Below are 21,596 nucleotides of genomic sequence, written 5' to 3'. Positions count from 1 at the left end.
TTTCTTAATAATCCAACAACAAAAAAATACAAAGGTAGTGTAGGTTTCTACAAAAACACACTTTTTTATGTTTTTGATTCACGTTGATGCTCCACTGGCTATAATATACCCAAAGGGTTCTGGATAGGGCTCCAGTCTCGACACTAATTTGAGTCTCGAGACTAAGGTGAGACTCGAAGATTAGTATATAAATTTCGAGACTTTTTGCTTCGGACGTCTAGTACATCGAGAACCTGATGCCTAGTAAAGTAGGCAAGGGTTAAGGCTCTCAGGAGGCATCCGCAGTACGTGGCCAAGCCAACCGTATTGCCTCCGCTTGATGACAGCTGTCGCTGGAGTCTGCTGCATCCGTTTTTTTATTACTTTATTCCTTTCAAAGTCAAACCACCGCACACCCAAAATTCTTCTGAGACACCAATTCTCAAAACTCAAAGTTTTGCTGTTTTGAACCCTAGTGAGGTGCCACGATTCGCATCTATAGAGGAGAATAGATGTATGCAGGCGCTATAAAGTCGGCATTTGGTTTTCACTGAGTAAATACTAGATCTCCAAACAGGCTTCATACTGTTAAATGTGGTGTTTGCTTATCCTAACCGCACTTCCAGTTCTTTTTGAAAGCTGCCATTTTCTGGAATATACTATACTACCACGTATTTGAAACTCTCGAACCTTTTGGTGATTTGGTTTAATAAAATTAGATGATTCTGAGCATCAAGGCACTGAGTGTTACAAAGGACATTGGTTTTTGCAATATTGATTTTTAAACCCATGCATGCGGAGTATATATTAAGATAATCTACTTGTGACCTGAAGACCCCTAACTGAATCGTCAATTATAACCGCATCATCGGTCGCAGAGTTTTTGAGAGGAGGAGATGGATTTCCTCGATCTACTGGAATCGACTTCCCCAGGATGAAGTCCATAAGGATAAAAAAAAGGAACGTTGCAAGGACGCAACCTTGCCGAACTCCGGTGGTGACTTCAAACCAATATGTGAAAACACAATAGCCTTACTAAAATAACATCCTCGAAAAATCTTCTTACATCAACAACTACTTAAGGGCTAAGTCGGCTAGCAACCATCAGCCATCATGCTTCAGAGCTAAAATAAAATATGTGCAGCTTTCGCATACCTACATACGAGCAGTACCGCGCTGATCCAGCCTCAGTCTAGTTAAAAAATTGCAGTTTTCACCTGACGTCAATTTAAAATGCAAAGGAGATTCCGTTTCCGTTGAAACTTTCGAATAAAAAGTATAAAGAAACACTTATCTAGTAAAATGCAATGTTTTGTAAAAAAAAAAGTCAATCCATTGATTACTTTCTGAAATTTGCAGCCACAAACATACGGAACCAACATTTTTTTTATATATATATAATATATAGTTATAGTTTTTAACAAGTATTTAAATTACGCGATAGAAACGCGTTCTCTGCCCCCTAGAGATAGTTTAAAATCATTCTGCTGGTCTGTAAATTCCGATACTAGCATCTCAAGTCTCGATATTAAAAATGTCTTAAAACTCTCGAAATTTCGAGAGTTTCAAAACTCGAATTGAAGCCCTAGTTTGGGAAACAAATTATTATTTTTAAAATAAGTGTATCTCTCACGTTAATTACCTACAACGAATTTTTAGTATCGATAATGTTATATATTTTGAACAAGAGATTAAATAAAACAATCTATTATAATCAACTTACGAGTTTGTTCAATATTTTGTAAACAAGGGCTGTATTTCATTCCTTAGGGAGTTATGGATTGACATATAGAGAACCTATTGAGGTCTATTAAGGACCTCGGAGTTATCATGGACTGTAAACTTATCTTCAATGAACATATTGATACTATGATTAAAAAGTCACTAAAACTCTTTGGTCTTGTAAGCAGGACATCTAGTGACTTTATTTATATATTCACGGTTAAAATACTATATTGCTCACTTGTTCGTCCTCTTTTAGAATATGCATCCGTAATCTTGTGATTCTTCAAACACAGTTGCACAGATTCGATAAATCATATCGAATCTGCGCAACATCGTTTGCTAAGAAAGGTAGCATGGATGATTGGCCTCGAGAAAGGAGACTACACTTACGGAGAAATGGAGTCCATGTTAACAATCTCAAGTCTACAAAAACGTAGAAATAACATTAACTCCATATTTATGTTTAATACTGAATGGCTTAATTGATGTACCATCGTTACTGGAACAAGTGGCATTCAATGTGCCAATCCACCAGTTGCGAAATAATAATGTGCTGTTCCTTGATCAACACAGCACAAACTATGGCTTGCATGCACCACTGTCTTGATTGTGTCGTATTGTTAACTCGAGACAAGATCTGGAATTTTTTGGTGTAAGTCTTCATAGATTTAAAAAATCACTAAGATAGACCGGATCTTATCTTGAGGTAGTATTTTTTTTTTTCTCCTAGCTTTCATTTTATTTAGTTGTATTTTATTTTATTAGTGCCTGTATTTATTATAAAAAATGTATTTACCATCGTTAGAATGGACTGCATAAGTCCGTCAACTAAATAAATAAATATATGTTATAACAGATATGGAGAACATTTTAAAGCAGAAAACATGTAATTTTAGGAATTTACAGGGCTTATGACTTGTCATTGGTTGGTTTAAGTGGCCACTTTACGCACTGTGTAACATTCACCTACTGCCTATGTTTGAACATTCATATTTCTTCAACTTTTCCATCGGTTGATTTTCGTCAACGGTTAGAAAATTATCTTCAAACATAGTTAATATGGTGAATCTTACACAGTGTGTAAAGTTGCTAACAAAACCAAGGCCCGTATTACAATGGGAAGTTTACGTTCGTTAAAGTTTTAGTAAATTAAGCTTTTTATATTAAAATTAATTTATATTAAAATGTTCAATTACAGATTATCGACGAAGATAATTTTCGTACATAAATATGGATTTTACGTAATGCCGTCTCGTTTTGTACCGATGAAGATGGCGTTTGTAATTGCCCCCCAGGCAATGACAGGTCATAAGCCCTGTAAATGCCGAGACTTACAAATTTTTTTATTTAAAAAAAAAAAGAAATATTTGAGTTCTTATGATTTACCCAAATATTTAATTTTTTGAGGGCCATTTTCAACGAGTTGTAATTAACTCACTATCAGAAAATGGGAATCGAGTTGCGGTAGAGTGGGATTCGAGCCACGGTCCTTTAGTCCGTGAGTCGGAGACACAGCCACAGGACCACAACTCGATTTTACGATTCACGTCTCTAAAATGATCTGCATCTCTGTTGTAATATGATAATCTATGTTAATGTTTAAATATAAGATATAATATCACTCTTCAAATATATAATACCTATCGTAAATTTTATCGAATGATTTTAGAAATCGTTTGTCAAAAAAACTTTCCTCATAACGGCTTTTTTTTTCTCAAAAAAAATTGTTGATTTCATTCAAAATTCCATTGCCACGGAGGTCCATTGTCGATTGTCCAAAATACTATTTGTTCGGGCGGATTCTGACTAAGGGTGGGAACGGCGCAGTGTCTCCGCACTAGGCGTGGTCAGGCCGGGGGTGGCGCGGGGAGGGGGAACACCCCTTACCGGGAGGGGGAACCGAGGAAAAGAGGGGGGAGAGAGAAATCTCGCGCGCGACGGTTTATTCGTGTGCGGAACACAAGGCCGCACGCGACCTCTGCGCGTATCGTTGACAGTCGGAAGCGCAATCTAACAGCGAACGCTCCGTGAACTCTGACTGCTTCGACCCGAGTAAACAGTCGAGACGTCAAATTCAAATTGGGAAAAGAGGAGATGCAACGTTTGTGACTTTAATTTTAATTCTTCGCGAGACTGTGACATCAAATTCAAATTTAGAAAACACAATCTGCATTCTGTGCGGCGGATTCGAATTTGAAAGGCCGATAAAATTCGAATTTAAAGAAGACGATATCCAACTTCTTTGTGAGATTTTAAATTTAGAAGACTGTGACATCAAACTCAAAATTAAAGAGTGATACGAAATTTTTTTATGTTGATGGAAACATTAATTAAAATCGTCCAAGGTACATTCTAAGCGTATTTTGACGTAAAATTGAATTTAATGTGGACCGCTACATCGAATTAAAATTTTAAAAGACTGTTTCGTGAGTGTTGTGATTTCAAAATCGATTATTAAATCGTTGTCAAGTGAACAAATTTAAAGTAATTTCAAACCATTTGCCTTGTGTTATTTACAAACTGTGACATTTCAAAACAGTGTTATGGTTAACAATATTAGTGATTAGTGGAATATTTTGGTTCAATGGTTGACGCTCGTTATAGGATGTCAGGTATGATTATTATTATTTAAAAATGTTATTATAAATTCTTTTACATATTTAATTATCAATCAATATTTTACATTGAATAATAATTTTAATTTATTTTGTTATTGTTTTGATTTCGAAATAAAATTATTAATCGACCGATTAGTATTTTGTTAGTATTTGAATTGGCAGTTAAACATGTTTTAAAAGCGAATGTACTTAAATAAATTCTTGATTTCGTTTTAGTGGGTTTTTTGTCAGGAACATATTTTTATCGGTTTACTTATCAAAATCATTAATAAAAATTTCACTTTAAATATAATTTCCATTGAAAATGGCCTACTATAAACTAAAAGCAATAAATTTAAATTTGTCTTCTTAATGACAATTCGTAAATATTTGTGATTTAAGGTAAAATTCTTAGAAATGATTTTTGAAATTTTAAACAATAAAAAATATATTCCTGCCAATGAATGCACTAAAACGTAACATGTAAATTTATTTGAGTACAAATGTTTTTAAAACATTTTTGACTGGTATTACAAACGCCCAAAAAATACTGATATTTTATTTTATTTTTGCACCACAACAGGCCAGGAGGCCCAATTACAGTTGTGAATCACATCACAGAACACACAAGCTTGAGAAAAATCACATTTTAATTTTTGTGTACTCATCGGACATCGAATACTCTGACAATTTACGAATTGTTATAATATCGTTATGGGAAGATAGGTTATTTTTTTTTTGTTTTCACATTATTATTTTTAATAAAAGGGTGCGGAAAACCACCCACGGCTGATTAAAACGGGGTCAGGATAAAGATAACGTAAACGATTTATCTTTATTTTACATAATGCTATCTAATCACATATATGACGTTGATAATTACATGTAAATACATAGGTAAGTACAGCTAATAGTAACTTAAATAAAAATAGAAGTTATTAATATTTAAAACTTCTGGTATCTTATCATTAAATTTTATCGTTATGCGTTTTCTTATCATACATATCCTGTAAAAAACGTTGGATATTTTATTATATGCAATGGTTTAAGTACCTACCCACTTATATATTGTATACCTTTGTATAGAACGTCTGAATAAGGTACTATGGTTATAAATACTTTTAAATAAATATATACAGCAAATGGTAACTTAAACATTAAAGCTGGTTTCTATGCTTGTTCAAACCATTTTTCATGTTTTTTTTTAAATGCCACTATTCAATAATTTTAAAAGTCGTTTCACTTGAAAAACGTCGTTATTTGAATATATAAAATATGACTAAAAATGTAACATAACAAACATTTCTGAAGTTATTACTAATTAACATTTAAAGCATTAACTTTGTGGTCAAAAATTTTACTAAATGTTATTAAATATTTGTATGGAACCACTTAGCGACTTTTCTACGTCTACCGTCTCTTTGTCAGGACACCAATTAAGGTTTTATATTTTTGTGCAACTACTATGGTAAAGGTGTATAGTGTCCTGACGAAGAGACAGGTACGCCTCGAAACTGGAAGACATTGAAACGTCGGTAAGTGGTAATGTACAAATATTTGGTAACATTTAATTAGTAATCAATTAAATATGTTTTAGGGTTACTCTAGTATTTTACGAAATCATTGGACGTCGTATAAAAAATAAAATATTTAAATTATCTTAAATCTAATGTTCAAATGTTTTTTTTATTTTTTTAAATAGTTTCGTTTATAAATAATTATAAAATGCCGCAATAAGTTTTAATTAATTAATTAATATATTTCAAGCTACAAAAAGTGGCTTGGTGGGATTTTAGTTTTAGTAAAAAAATATAACAAGAGAAATATTTTTTTTTCAATTGTAAAAATGTATAATTATGCTATTAAATAAAAACATAAAAAAAAAAAAAAAAAAAAAAAAAATGAAAATATCTTCCATGAATCTAAGTGGATTTGAAATAATCTACCAATTAAAATTCTAAAGCCTTAACGATTATAATATTTATTGAATTTGAAAGTAACATTGTTTGGCAATGCAAAAATAAAAACTTTTATCTCAATCATTACCAATCATAATCTTATCAAGCTGTGACAAATTTTAGCATAGAATTTGGGAGATACCTTCCTACTTATGATTTTTAAATGGTGTTTCACCAAAAAAATTACGTGTTATTAAACATTTGTTTAAATTTCTTACACGCTTACGAAAGATGAAGAATTCTGTGTAAACTATGGCAATATTATGTCATTTGCTTGCCCGTTAACAAAATGGGGATATTGCTCAGGTGTCGCGAGATAAGTGTCGTATATCGCGCGTAAACCAGGCAGGATAGGTTGTATAGTTAGCTATGTGTTAAAGTATTATTATTTTTTATCGGTAGGTACTGTAGGTACTTAATTCAGTCAGTAAAAAGATGTGTGACAACCGCCATTAGAGTTAATTAGCCAACCGCAGCCGCCGGCGGCCTGCCTTATCTACCGCCCGATAACGGTCATCCCGCCGCAGAGAAAGTTAAATGCTCACTTATGTCCCAAGGGACGAACTGTCGAAAGGGTGCTAAACCACCTGGGCAAAGGTGAGAAGAGCTTTTTGCTGAAGAAATACGACTTAACTGTATATTAGTCGATTCGAAACTATTGCGCTGATTTCTTCCTACTTAGATATTCAAAAATAAATAAATAGGTAGGTAAACTATTTTAGTGGCAATGCATAAATTATTATTATGTAATATCATAATTTATTTTAGTGTTATTGTAAGTACTTGGCATGTTAAAGCCTTCTTTATTTAACACACCTACCTACTCTGATATCTAACCTGCATTTTTTTGTTTAAAATGAAAATATGTAAATGATAAAATCATTTGATTTTTTTTACAATCGGCCATAAATTCCTATAACGTAGGTACCTATATTTTATTAATGGTTGATATTTTGCAGGAAATTTAAAAATTGATAAAGCAAACTTCTCTTGCAAGTATTTAAGTGAGAAAAAGATACAAATTGTCATTTGTCTCATCATCATCATCATTCCATGTCAACTTCCTAGTTGGAGCATATGGTGTGCAGAGAAATCCTCCAAGTATATCTGTCATCTGCCAGTTTCTGTTCATCTTCCCAAGTCAGGCTCTGACACGAAATGCCGATGAGCAGTCAGCAGTGGATGTCCAGGATGTCGAAAACTTGATGCCTAATAAAGTGGGCAAGCGTGGTTAAAGCTCTCAGGAGGCATCCGCATCACATGGCCAAGCCAACCGTATCGCCCCCGCTTGATGAAAGTTGTCACCGGAGTTTGCTGCGTCCGTTCTCGTATTACTCCTTCCTTATCCTAATCCTTACAAAGTCAAACCACCGCACATCCAATATTTTTCTGAGACACCTATTCTCAAAACTTAGAATTTTGCTGTTTTGGACCCTAGTGAGGTGCCACGATTCGCATCCGTAGAGGAGAATGGGTGTAATGCAGGCGTTATATAGGCGGCATTTGGTTTTCACTGTGTAAATATCCGATCTCCAGACCACCTTTAAACTGTTGAATATGGCGCCTGCTATTCCTAGTCGCACTCGCAGTTCTTTTTGAAAGCTGCCATTTTCCGAAACATATACTTCCTTTCGATGACTTGATTTGACAGTCAAGGGATTTGGGGCATTGATTGATTTTTAAACCCATGGATGCAGAGTACCTATTTCGGCTATCTACAGTAGCCCGAAGACCCCCAATGAATCATGAATTATTACCGCATGATCGGCATACTCTAGGTTGCAGAGTTTTTAGGATATTCCTCGATCTTATGGAAGTGACTTCCTTAAAATCAAGTCCATGAGGATTATAAAAAGGAATGGTGCAAGGACGCAACCTTGACGAACTCCGGTGGTGACCTCAAACCAATCTGTGACACCATCGTTGATTCTGATTCGGCATTCGCTATTTGATAAGTCCGACTAGTTTTGTCAGTAGTCGACATAATGTTAAAAAAAACTCTTGCAATTCGCCCGTCTGTTAAAAAGTTACTGTTAAATAATACAGTAGGCAGAGAGGATGAACCACCTTGCACATCTATCCCGATACGCATCCCTAGCATCTTCCACATTCATCAATTTTGTCATACATATCCTTCGGTTATGCCCGCTTTTGACATGACCAGACTTTAGATTTTGGTTCATTTGATTATGTCACGTCTTTCCCGGTCGTCCTCGTGCTGCGTTACCATTCATTCTCGCCATATATATCTATTTTACCATTCTACATGACCGAACCGTCTCAGTGGCCCTTTTAAATTCAATCAATTAAGCCTGTCTCCAATTTGCACTCTGGGGTGATTTCGTTATTCGTAACCCTGTCATAAAATATTGATTTCTCTCGCATTCGTCTAATTATATCAAAAACATACCTAAATATGGTCATTTTTGATAAACGGCGGCATAAATATATACCTAAAAGGTAATAATTAATACATAAAATATTCGTTCCCACAATTTCGTTGTTTATAAACATAGGTGTAATGTGGTGCGGTACATATGCGGTTACAAAGATTTTTATATTTATATACCGAATCTTGAAAACATAACAGAAAGCGTAATATTTAATATTATAGATGCTTTTCATACAGTGTATTCCAAGTTACATAACGGCTCATGTATTTTTATCTGACCAATCTAATCACTTAATTAAATTTTGGGCTTTATTTGACGAGGTCCTTAAGTTGAGCGTATCTGTCCAATTAGAAACCGTTGTTTACGTTTTGTGGTATTTGCGGTGAGTGTTCCTATAGGTACAAAGATATGGAGAAATACGCATCCTATGGGCGTTTCATTACTTCCGCTTTTAGTTGAGGACATAATTTGCGTAATCGCGAGGTAAAAATAAAAAAAAACGTTTTAATTCATTTTTGCGTTCTTCGAACACAGTCCAATTCAAACATGTCTACAAGAAATATATTAAAATAATTTACAAAATAACTTAAATCCAAACAAAAAACAAATGGCAAATATATGAATGTAGGACAAATAAGACGGTAACATATAGCACGAATTAACTCAACAGATCTTTAAGTTATTTTATGACAAATGTTAAAAAACCGTTCTCACGTAGACAATACAATATTGTTTTGTCACAGGACTTGACCATTATCCACGGGTGAACAGCAGTTTGTAGGGCAAAACATTGTCCCGAGACATCGCTACCGAGACAGACGGGCAGGCTATCTCCGCGGAACAATGATTACTTCCACCTCCCACCACTGCGCGCGACCGCCAGCGGGCACATTGTCGTCATGTAAACAAGTACGAAGAGGACCTTGTGACAATAGCGATTTGCTTGACGTGAACATGTCGCTCCAAAAAAATTTAACGAAAAATATCATTTTTTTAACCAAAAATTCATTCTTTTACAATACCAGTATTAAAAGTATTAAAAGAATAATATCACAACGGTGATGAACCTATAGCACAAATAAACTCAACAGATCTTGAAATTGTTTTATGACAAATGTTCACTTCACTTCAAAATAATCAAGACTGAAATCGTCGCTTCAGTTCGTTTTTGTCCAACAGACCAAAACATAAATCTGCAGAAATAGATATTTAATGTTTTTTTAAAATGAAATATGCATAAATAATAACCACAACTTAAGACGACATTCGTAAAACAACACCTAACTATGAAAAAAAATTCTTGTCATGACCGAGAATTATTTTATTATTCCTAAGCTCGCAAATAGGTTGTTAGTTAGCCAATTGACCGGCTAACTAAAAGTACTTAGGGTTCGGCATTAAATGTAATAATATCTGTATCTTAGAAGATAGACTATGGGAGCCTATTTTTTACCGTTTTGAAGTTAACAATGAATAAATTATCGCAATTAGCTATTTTATTCGTGAATAAAACACTGAAGTCCACATTCGTCGTAAAAATGTTTTTAAAGTTGATATAAAAATCTGTCCAAATTTTTTTAATGCAAAAAAATATAAGTAGTCCCAGATACGTTATTTTAATATATAGTATATTATTATTTATTGAATTTGGTAATGTATCCAAAATAAAACACGTTTATTGGATTTTTATTCAACTTTATTTTTTAAGATATGCAAGAGGGTATATTGTGATGCGTTTCATTTTGCTAGGACATTTTCAGACTTGACATTTCAAGAGTTTGAAAATGTCCTAACAAGACAAAACGCGTCCCAATATACTGTCTTGTATATTAAAAAAAATAAAGTAGAATTAAAATCCAATAAACGAATTTTATTTTGGATACATTACCAAATTCAATATGAAATTCTACCAATTGTCTGAATACACAATAAATATTATATTATTAAAAAAAAACATTATTTAACATTGGAAGTTCTTTATAGATTAAAATTATCTCATTTGGTTCAAAAGTAATGATGATTTGGAAATTGTACTTTTGTTTCCTGAACATTTAGTTTAATGTGACTCCCGTGGTTTATCCTAAAGGTATAGATATAATGCTGTCTGAACTTAACCTAAAAACAATAAAGTTAATTATTTTAAAAAAAGTAAAAAATAATATACATCGCGCGGTAACGGCATGATCCAAGCAGACATGGCATTGGAAAAGTGAATTACTTTTAAAAAATAACAAAATATTTTTCTGAGTTATAATATTTTGCAAGGTAACCACCAATACGACATAATATTACGGAGCACGTACAATAGGTATCTTATTTTTTGGGAAAACATTAAATAAGACATTTTTACATACATCATGTGAAAGTATTACTTGCAAACCTGAGCGAAAACCAAAATCTTAAAAAGTGAGTTTCGAATTAAAATTTATTCAGAATACATTTTTTTACAATAACTATAACGTTGTAAGTTCAAAATTCGGTTTTATTTGTGAGAATCTGACTTTCAAACCATTGAGTTTGTTGCCGATCTTTACTTGAGTATTGCGAAATTAGCAACCTCCAAAATTAAATGAATTATTCCACTATTATTCATTGACACAATCATTATTATTTCATCACTAGTAAAATATACAATACTAACTGGTTATAATAAAAATTTGAAAACATAAAATAAATAAAAAAACATAAGATAAAAATAAAGAAAGATGGATTTTGTCGGGTTAGCAAATAGTTTCCTCATATATACGTCGAAAAAGCCCAGAAAAAAACATTACTTATAAATACAAACATTAAGAAATAGATGAAAAATAAATCTGTAGAAAAATTGTGCTTTAAAGAAAAACCAATCAAAAATTATAAAACATTAGATCAAAATGATTGTCAACATCATTAATTCCAATTAAAAAAATATATTTTAAAATTTCCAATCATTATTTCAAAACTTTTGAACATGCAAACGAAATAACTTTTTTGTGGTAAAGTATTATTTTATCTATTATAATCTATTATGAATGTTGAATACAATACCGCAATTAATTGAGGGATTGAGATATCAACATTGCACGTCGTCATAAAACAGCCCCATCAAAATATTAACAAAAGCCAAAAAATGATATCTGATCGTATAAGGCGATAAACTCCGATTCCAAACTAAGGGTAGATGTACGAATTTTTCATTGTTATAAATACTGTATACGTACAATTGAGATGTTTTTGATAAAAAAAAATGTTACATTGAATCCTATTATCGCTGTAATTGTAGTTTTTAAATTATAATTTAAGTTTTAAAAAGTGATTTAGTTCGGCCTTCAGAAAATTATTGGTAAAAGAAAAAAAATATGTAGAAGTCTGTGCACCTTTAATGTGGAGGACCTGTCAGTAGTTAGTTTGACAGATCACTTTACAAACTGTATAATATTTACCATTCTCATCAAAAGTAATATATTCATAATCATCATAATTCCCTTTCTGCACCTAATGATGCGTGATGAAATATTCTATTCTACCGTATTAAATAAATATTTCATGTCAATCATGTCGGGAATCGAACCCGAGACCTCTTGCATGGCAGACAAACGCGCTGACCCCACGATACACCACGAGGCCAACTAGCCCATTAAAGCTTATTCTTATTCTTAAATCACTATTTTTTTAAATTATAAGCGTTCGTAATTAAAGTAGGTATAATAAGCTTCGATTCCCAAATGGCACATGAAACGTAAGACTTACTTATTTACCTTCATGTAACAGATTTTTTTTATCAAATACGCTGCGGTTGATATAACAATGCAGTGCCCTATGCACCATTAGTTGCGGAAAGGTACTGGTGATGATAATAAGGTTAATTGTAAATCTGCTCGTATTAACAATAACCGATTGTGACATAGATATATAATTTAGGAGCGATTTTTGAATAGTTTTACCTTTTAAAAAGTCAATAAAAACGTTCCGTTTTTCTTTTACAGCAAATTATTATTTTTCAATTTCGTTTTTATATACCTAAGTACAATGTGCTTCTGTTGCATTTCACTAACCGTAATTTTGTATAAGAAAAAGCCCTTTGGGCGTGCATCAAATACGCCGTTCATTGGATCCGTTACCTCATTATTTATTATCCAATATTTTTTATTGCTTATTCGTGTTTATCTGCGAATATGAACCCAGCTAACGCCTTATCTCTAGTAAACACATCTCTTTCTTTCTGTTATGTTTTCTATCTCGTTAGCACCCGTTTCGAGAAAACGGTTTTGTTTACAAAAGACCCTCAAACGTTTTCTTTAATTTAGCATTCATTAAACGATATTTTGAAAAGGTACATGTGGGGGTCATGGGACTTGCTTTATTTGGTTAATTTGGTTTGCTTTTTGTTTTAGTTTTGTAGTAGGATTTTAGATTTGCGACGATGCGACAATGCGACGTCGCCATAGACTAACGGACAGTCCTTTATTTTTCTCAGCGATAGTCGGAGGACTGCCAATCTATACAAGCTTCTTTCTGTCCCGAAAAAATATATCATTCCATTGGGAAAATTCTTGTTGCTAAACGACAAAACTAATTCATTACCAAATTAATTTCTCCCTAATACCACGTGAGCGAAGCTGCGGGTAAAAAATTGTATGAATATATTTTACAAAAATAATATAAATATAAAAACATAATAGTACAAATTCAGAAATTATAGAATTAAAATGTAAAATCATTTAAAAAAAAAATCTTAGCGCAGAAAATAAGATTTACAAGAGAATTGCTGATTGAAAAAATCGAAAGAAAAAATATGTTTAAAAAAAAAAAATGAAAATAAATATTTGCGTTTTTATATATTTAATTTTGAGGGCCATTTTTGACGGGTTGTAAATAACTCACTATTAGAAAATGGGAATCGAGTTGGGGTAGAGTGGGATTTAAACCACAGACCTTTGTTCCGTGAGTCCGAGACACTAGCCACAAGACCACAACCCGATAAACCAACGTTGCTGATATCGATATATTGAAGAAAAATGGACAAATAAACATACTTGGAAGTTTGAGAATGCTCTAAAATAGGGGCATTATTCCAAATTGGGGTCTAGTTTTACGCCATGTTGACAAACCCTCTTGACGCGAAAAGCTGATTTGATTTGTTCCGGCGATTTTGGTTCCTGGTATCGTCGCGCGTCGGTTCCTCAAAGGAGATAAAATAGTCCTTTTGTTTGTTCGGCACATTTCGGCGTTTGCTCGTCAGTTTTCGGCTCTCTCCGCCGTTTGGTATCGGGAGGACATTATTATCTGTCAATATGAAGATTCCCGGAATTTCGACTGTGAGAAATATTTAAATATTGTTTATAGTATTCTTGTAAGAGACAGCTATCTCAATTTAAGAGAAAAAGTAAAAAAAAATTGAGTTTGTTCTAATGTTTGTAGACAAAGATGATTTCAATCCCTTGGAAGTAAATACAATTGAAATATCACACCAGAAACAAATAACATTTTAGAAAGGCACCCCCATCAAATGAAGTTTCAGCTCTTTGACTTCACAAAAACCAACAAATGCAAGAATTAGACATATGGATGTTCAAACAAAGCGAATTGGTGGATGTTACACATAATGTAAAGTGGCAACGTAAACCAACCAATGACAGGTCATAAGGCTTATAAATGCCTACACATCCATATTTCCTTACACATTAAAAAAAGTTGTGTTTGTGACTTTGTATAATATCTGTTATTTTATTCTTTTTTAAACGTATTCAATTTAATGTGTTTTTTTGGACTGTTATTCTTAATGTTCTTACTGTACAATATATATCTACTTCTTTAATTTACTATTTTTCTCATGGTAATTATTATGACTTTACACGGGTACAGCCTAAAAATCCATTAAAAGTTTATAAATGTGTATGAATTTTAACTTAATTTGATTTTTTAAATATTTTTTTTTAGTTTTATAGAGTCTTTATTCAATAAAATATACATATTATTACAATATTAATACATTATAAAGAAAACAAAGTATTAAGATACATTTTGTCCCGATAAACTATTCAATAATAGTTTGTCAGCGGGTGCTCAGACATTAGTTTTAATTAATAGTCAAATAAGAAGAGTACAGACAAAATACTGTATACGTATAAAATAATAAACATAAAAATAGTTTATTTATTTTTTTTTTTTTAAGTAAGAAAATAGAGTAAAATAATACAATTAAAATTAAAGGATAGTAATTTACTTAAATATATTTTAAATATAAGAAAAAAAATAGACACATATATATAAATAGTGTGTGCTCATAAATGTAATCAAAACAAGATAAAAAATAAATAAAACAAATTAAAGTAAATCGAGAATTTCAATTCATATCTACAGAAAAAAAAAATTAATAAGAAAATTAAAAGTACATATTAAAATTAAGATCTAAAAAATGTAAATGAAATAAGAAAGTAATACAAGAAAAGAAAAGGTTAACCCAAGAAAATAACAAAAATGTATTCAATGAGGGATAAAAAAAAATATATTAAAAAAAAAAATATATATAATAATAATAAATAAAAAATATTTTAAAAAAAAAGTATTACATAAATAATAAATCAATATAGGAACGTTTTATCTACTAACCACTTACGTAATAGAAACTTAATTTTATTTTTACTATGACATGTTTTCATGTCAAGTGGCAACAAATTAAATACTTTTGGAACAATATAATCCAACGTACGTTGTCCATATTTATTTTTAAATTTTGGTACTACTAGGCCATCAACAGATGTAAATCTTGTTAGATAGCTGTGTTCCAATTTTATTTTTATAAATCGAGCTGAACATCTGTTGGATACTAATTTTGCTCCATAAAATACCCTTGACTGGTAAAACATTTAATTTATTATACATAAATGGGGTACTATTCCTCTGATTGTATACATAATTGGTTGCAATCAATTTGACAAGTGCATTTTGAACATTTTGTACATATTTAATGTTTGTTGCACAAGAATGTCCCCAAGCGGTGATCCCGTATCTTAATATAAGTGTGGAGAGAGGAACTAAAAACTTTGATTTGTGTAGTTGACTAACTACAGATCTTAACCGTTTGCATGTTTTCATAACATGAATATTCCACTTAAAAATGTTATCAATAGTTAAACCTAAATAAACATATTCATTCACAATTTTTAATTTTATGATTGAATGAATTGATTATTAATTTTGTACATTAATATTAAAATACACCGTAATTTTCACCATCCTTACACAATACATGGTAGAACATGTAAGTTTACCTTTGTGGACTACCTACTTTGTACTATGTTTAACATATATATTTACGTATTCCATTTACATGAATGTATAAAATAAAAGAACATCCAAAAAAACATTTATTAGAATCAATGAATTAAACAATATTTGTTAACGTATTTTTATTTTATTAATAACTTTTGTTCGGGACGAAAATTCTTCTTTAGTTTTTGGTACTTAATTATCATAATAAAATGATTATAAAATATTAAAAAATATCCAAGAAATAGTTTTAAAAATATGTAACGTTAATGACGCATGGCACGTGTATAAATTACATAATTGAGTGACTTTGAATATTGCGATCCGCAATTTTAGTATCTGCTACTGATTACTGAACAAATACAAACTGAATACTTCCACTTGTTTGAGTAATATTTTATTATTTGCAGAATTATTTTGATTCACCTGTGCAAAGATGCATCGCTATATAAACATGATAATTTCTGCATACGTTTACAAACATTTGTCTTGTAGGTATCATGCAAAACCAGTACAGAATTATGACCTGCTTTTATTATCATGGACTGTCTTGAAAACCACAATATTTTTAACGTTGTATTTCGTATTTATGAATGGTTTTTCCCTCACCAGTATCATAAATTTAATTATGAATTAAAACTGGTGGCATTTAAAAACAATTTAAGGCTTTACATTAAGTATGTGTCGAAGCGGATAAAAAAAAACAGCTATGCGTGTGAAACAAAACCGGAATCCCAGATGAGTGTTTTTGACTCGATCGCTACTCTCTGGTGAAAATCAAAAAAAAAAAATTGAGTGGAAAAAAGTCCGCTTCGTGGTGCAGTGGTCAGCGAATTTGTCTACCATATTGGAAATCCTGGGTTCGATTCCAAGGAGGGTCAACAAAAAACATTATTTTATTAAGAGTTTTTTTTACAGCAATATTCCACTGCCTCTTGTAAGACTGATCATTTTTCCTTCCCGAAACATATAATCATGACACTCACTATATAGTTAACCAATGCAGTGCCTTATGCACCATCAAATCGGGTTGAGTTTCCGTGGCTAATTATTATTATTATTATTATTATGGATAACTTATAAAGCGCCATTTTCGTAATAAAATACCTCAAGAGCGCTTTAAATAGTGATTCTATTGTTAAATTAATTTGATTGAAGTTTTTAAATTTGTAATTTAATTAAAACAATTTATTTTGTTGTCACATGCTACGGATTTATTCAAATGATTTAGAGAACAAGTGGGTTTTAAGTTTTTTCCGAAACATCACTTCACTTTCACAGCCTCGCACCTCTGCTGGGAGAGCATTCCATGCCATAGGGCCTGCGACCGCAAATGCGCGTTCACTAAATTTAGTGCGCTGTTTGCGTAGAGGTATAATAACTTTTCCTCTTGCCGTAGACGTAGCTGATCTAAGCGTGAGAAGCCTGTCAGTTGTTGCGGACTAACGGATCTGAGGTCCGAGGTTTGAACCCTACTCTACCCCAATTTTATTTCCATTTTCTAATAGTCGGTTATTTTTAACTAGTTGAAAATGGTCGTTTGTTTTTTTTTAACGTGGCATGCTTTATTTTATTTGATTTCAAGCCTTTAAAATAGAATGTCAATTAGACAAAAGTAGGTAAGCATTTTCGACACCTTTTCTATTCGCGTTCAATCAAGGAAATAAAGTTGTCAAAGTTGTTCGCGATATTTGGGTAGTGTAGATGCTATAAAATTGACTGATTTGTTTTAAAATAATGGAGGAAAATACATTATTATGTAGCTTGATGAATTTTTTTTGTGTCCTTTTGTTCTCTTAATTTGGGAAAAACGGACATAACTTATGTTTTTAACATCTTTAGACCGGGCTAAAAATATCATCTGTAAACGGTGCTGTAACGTCTTGTTACATTAAGCAAAAAAAGGGATAACTTGAAATATATACAGATATTTAAAAAGTAATCATAAATAATACTCGTATACTGTGTTATAATTTATTTTCCATTATTCAAAAATTATCATAATACTTAGGCCAAAAATACGACTTCATTATTTAAAAAATTAAAGATGTACATATATCATCGCCGTTCTCGTAAAAGTTACTAAAAAAGTCAGCTTTGTGTTAAATATGCGTAAAATTATGTTTTTTCAAAGGTAAAATTCACCAAGTAAAAAAAAATGTTACTTAGAAAAATGTTGCGTAAATCCAAATGATTTTCATTAGTGATAAACAACAAAAACAGTGGAGTGACTTTCAATAAAATCTCAACAAGCATAAATCACTAAATGCAGATAGAATTTATTGATAGTGAAGGCAGATTTTTAAAAAAATTTTAGTATGTCAGTTTTCTTAGTAAAAACAACATTTTGTTTGTGTTTAGGTATTTGAATAATTAAACACAAAACGATAAAAAAAATACTTATTTGTTATATTTCCTTTCTGTCACTTACTTTTTGGGTTGCATTGTCCGGATTATAAGAAAGCAAAAGTCATTAAACCAAATTTTAGCCACCTTGCCACAGTCAAAATCTTTCAGATAAATGAAAATATATCTGAAAGAATAAAATACCAATGGAATTTATAAAACAAGCACTAAAAAATGTGTTGCATACATTAAACTTATAAAACGTGAAAAACATTCGAATGCAATTTCTCAAAATGGTGTTTTTTGATTAGAGACTTTTGCGTGAACGGCGACGTAATATCTTGTATTCTATGTAGACTCATGTAAAACACACAAGAGTTAATGTCCTGCTTTTTTTTACTTTTTAAGAACGTAGATTGCTATATTAATAGCGGGTATTATCCTTGGCTCTACCCGACCGAGTTTCTCCAGGGTATGCTTGGCTACAACAATTTAGAGACTAGAAGGAATGTGTATTTGACTACACATTTTTATCGATTGTTGCGCAGTATGATCGATAATTCTGAAATTATGATGAGCATTGGTTTGTATGTTCCTGATAATTACCTAAGACAACGTCAGCATAGATTGTTTCATATTCCGATATTCAGGACCAACCTGCCTATGGTTATGCCTGTTGGAAGGGCTACCGCTATGCTGAACAACACCGCTCTGGATATTGATCTGTTCCATGTATCCGAAGGGGTTTTCCGGAGCAGGATTCTTCTACTACTTTGACATGAGTCTCTTTCGTGTATTTTTTTTATCTTTTTTATAATGTACGTATTGAATATATTTTTGTAATGTATATGTTATATTTAAAATAAATGAATTGAATTGAATTGAATTAAAACTCACAACTAGCAGTTAGTTCATTTCACCACATTTTAGGAATTAACTATATTAAATATATTCTGTCAAACAAAAAGGGAGAAATTATATGCGTCGCACCGAAGTGATCCATTTCCAGGAAGAAATTTGTATTAAAATGAATATCCCAAACGTGACTCGGAGACCAGACTCTTCAGCGATGATGGCCAGCGATTCTCCACGCCTTGTACCACCTGTTCTGCTGAGATGCAAAACAATGAGTTCGTTTTTGAAATACTCCATTGTGAGACCAAATCTGCATCTGAATGCACGTTAGATTCGAGTTGCCCTTTAGGATTCAATAAAGTTCGAGATATCTTCTGACCATAACTTTAGCTTTTGTCTGGCGCGTGAGCGAGCAAAATTAGCGCGTATGAAAATTAGGATGACAATGGGTGCGAATATTGAAGATGGCAGTTTATTCATTCATAATTTTGTAACGTGTTTAAAAGGCGTACAATGTACATACTGTACGTGCCATTTTCATTCCATTTCTCCCTTTTAATTTCCGTATAAATGTATTATGTATGATTGTAAATAAAACTATCGAAATATATTATAAGTAAATCACTTTGTATGTACACACGCAAATTTAGTAAATGGGGTCTAGAATTTCAACCGTCCATGCGCTCAGTAGCTGCAAGACTTGTTGTAATCTAACTTCTATTTTTAAAAAAATGTTTTTTTTTCGTTTTTTAAAATTTCACTTAAACTCTAAACTTCATTGTTAAATAAAAAATAAAAAAAATGTAAATAGGTGCTAGATTTTTTACTGTCAATGAGTTCTGTAGCTGCAAGACGTGCTGGAATATTTATTTCTTGTACAGCGCCCTTGAGGTGATGTTCACAATAATGGCGATATATAAATGATCCAAACAAATAAGGGTTTAACCCTTTATTGCATGATATTATTTTTTGTGCTTTTTTATTTTATTGAAAATGATATTTCATTCACTAAAAATGGATGAAAAAATAGTTTCAAAATCCTAGATACAAAATATTAGTAAAAACAGGGCCGCGATTATGAACGGCTATCTTCATCGGTATATACTGAGACGGTAAAACTAATATCGATATTTATGGACAAAAGTGTGTATATTTGTATGCAAATTTAAAGTATCTTCGTCGGTAACCGGTAATTAAACATGTTTAGAAAAAAAAATGTAAACATATTTTATATTTCATACTGAAAACTTAATTTTACTTTGTAGAATAAATTGAAGATAAATTTTAACTTCCCTTTAGAATACGTACCCAGGTATGTATTAAATTTGCTACACTATGCAATGGTTACATTCCTAGAAATATTATGTATGAAAAAATGCATTTTTCTTAAGTCCGTTTATTGATAGAAAGCGAGAAAGTATTTGGAATATTTTGCTATACATAATTGTACAGCAGATTGACATTTGAATTTAGGCCATTTACAGCCTTACCTTGTTGATTCATATACCACCCGATGACTCGTTTCATCTTTGTGAACTTAGGATGGAGGAATCTGAGCCATAGGACTTTCACGCTTCTTTTGTATTATCTCGGCTACGTATCTAATTCGTAACATCACTAAATCATTTGTATTATTTGTTTTAGGAAATTTTATGATAATTTTTGTGGTATGTATCAAATTAAATACACCATGCAGTTAAGGGAATATTAGATAGAACACAACCCGATGCTGGGTTATTTTGAATACTCAAAAGAAGTTGTGATCTGACTAATATTAAATTCATGTAAAACATATATTTTTATAGAAAGTTACTATTTAAAACATGTTTAAAATGTTATTCCAAAAAAGCAAATGTTTAAACGATAAATATTAGAAAACTATCAAACTCTGATTGCGTTAAATTATACTACAATGTGTTTTTTATAAATTCTCATACAACCTTTTGAAAGGGGGAAAAGAACCAATATACATATGAACAGAAATGCTTGAAATTTTGCTTTCTACTGCAGTCTGAATTATATTTTTTGGTCCTTTTCGATAAAACATCTACAGAAGTATCATTTATTATAATTTTTGCGAAACCCATCTAAGCGCTAAAAGTAAATTGAACAGTGTAAAATAAATATAAGATATGAGCGATAAAACTTGCACCTGCAATCACCTGTTACCCTATTCTATCCAATGTTTGTTCTACATACAATAATAAAATTTTGTATTTGTGTACAAATAATAATTATTAATTTGAACTATCAAATATAGAGCATTTAACTATGCACGTATTATTTTATTGTTACACTGGTTAATTACTCGCTAAATTGCGGGTGAAAAAAATAACCGGCAATCCTTTGTGCAAAAGTAAATTTTAGATTGATTTTAATTTTTGCACAATTTAATGTTGACTGTGGCAAAGGGGCGATAATGTCACACCTGTCAAAGTTCCACAGTGGCTCGCACAAATTTGTCATTTTTAGAGACACCCTCATACGTAAAT

General features: G+C 31.7%; 1 protein-coding gene across 1 annotated transcript in view; it reads left to right on the top strand.

Annotated features, from left to right (window-relative positions):
• Nucleotides 1-3,643: 3,643 nt before the first annotated feature.
• Nucleotides 3,644-21,596, top strand: part of ham (hamlet) — a 125,924-nt gene continuing 107,971 nt past the window's right edge. Inside the window, exon 1 of the mRNA XM_088238714.1 lies at nt 3,644-4,316. Within this exon, the coding sequence (XP_088094840.1) occupies nt 4,289-4,316 (28 nt within the window). The 5' untranslated portion in view covers nt 3,644-4,288. The remainder of the gene's footprint in view (nt 4,317-21,596) is intronic.

This window comes from Micrasema longulum, unplaced genomic scaffold (assembly GCF_059751315.1).
Source record: "Micrasema longulum isolate JH-2025_06_02 unplaced genomic scaffold, ASM5975131v1 h1tg000112l, whole genome shotgun sequence".
In the NCBI taxonomy this organism is placed as follows: Eukaryota; Metazoa; Arthropoda; class Insecta; order Trichoptera; family Brachycentridae; genus Micrasema; species Micrasema longulum.
This window is presented reverse-complemented; position numbering and strand designations above follow the sequence as displayed.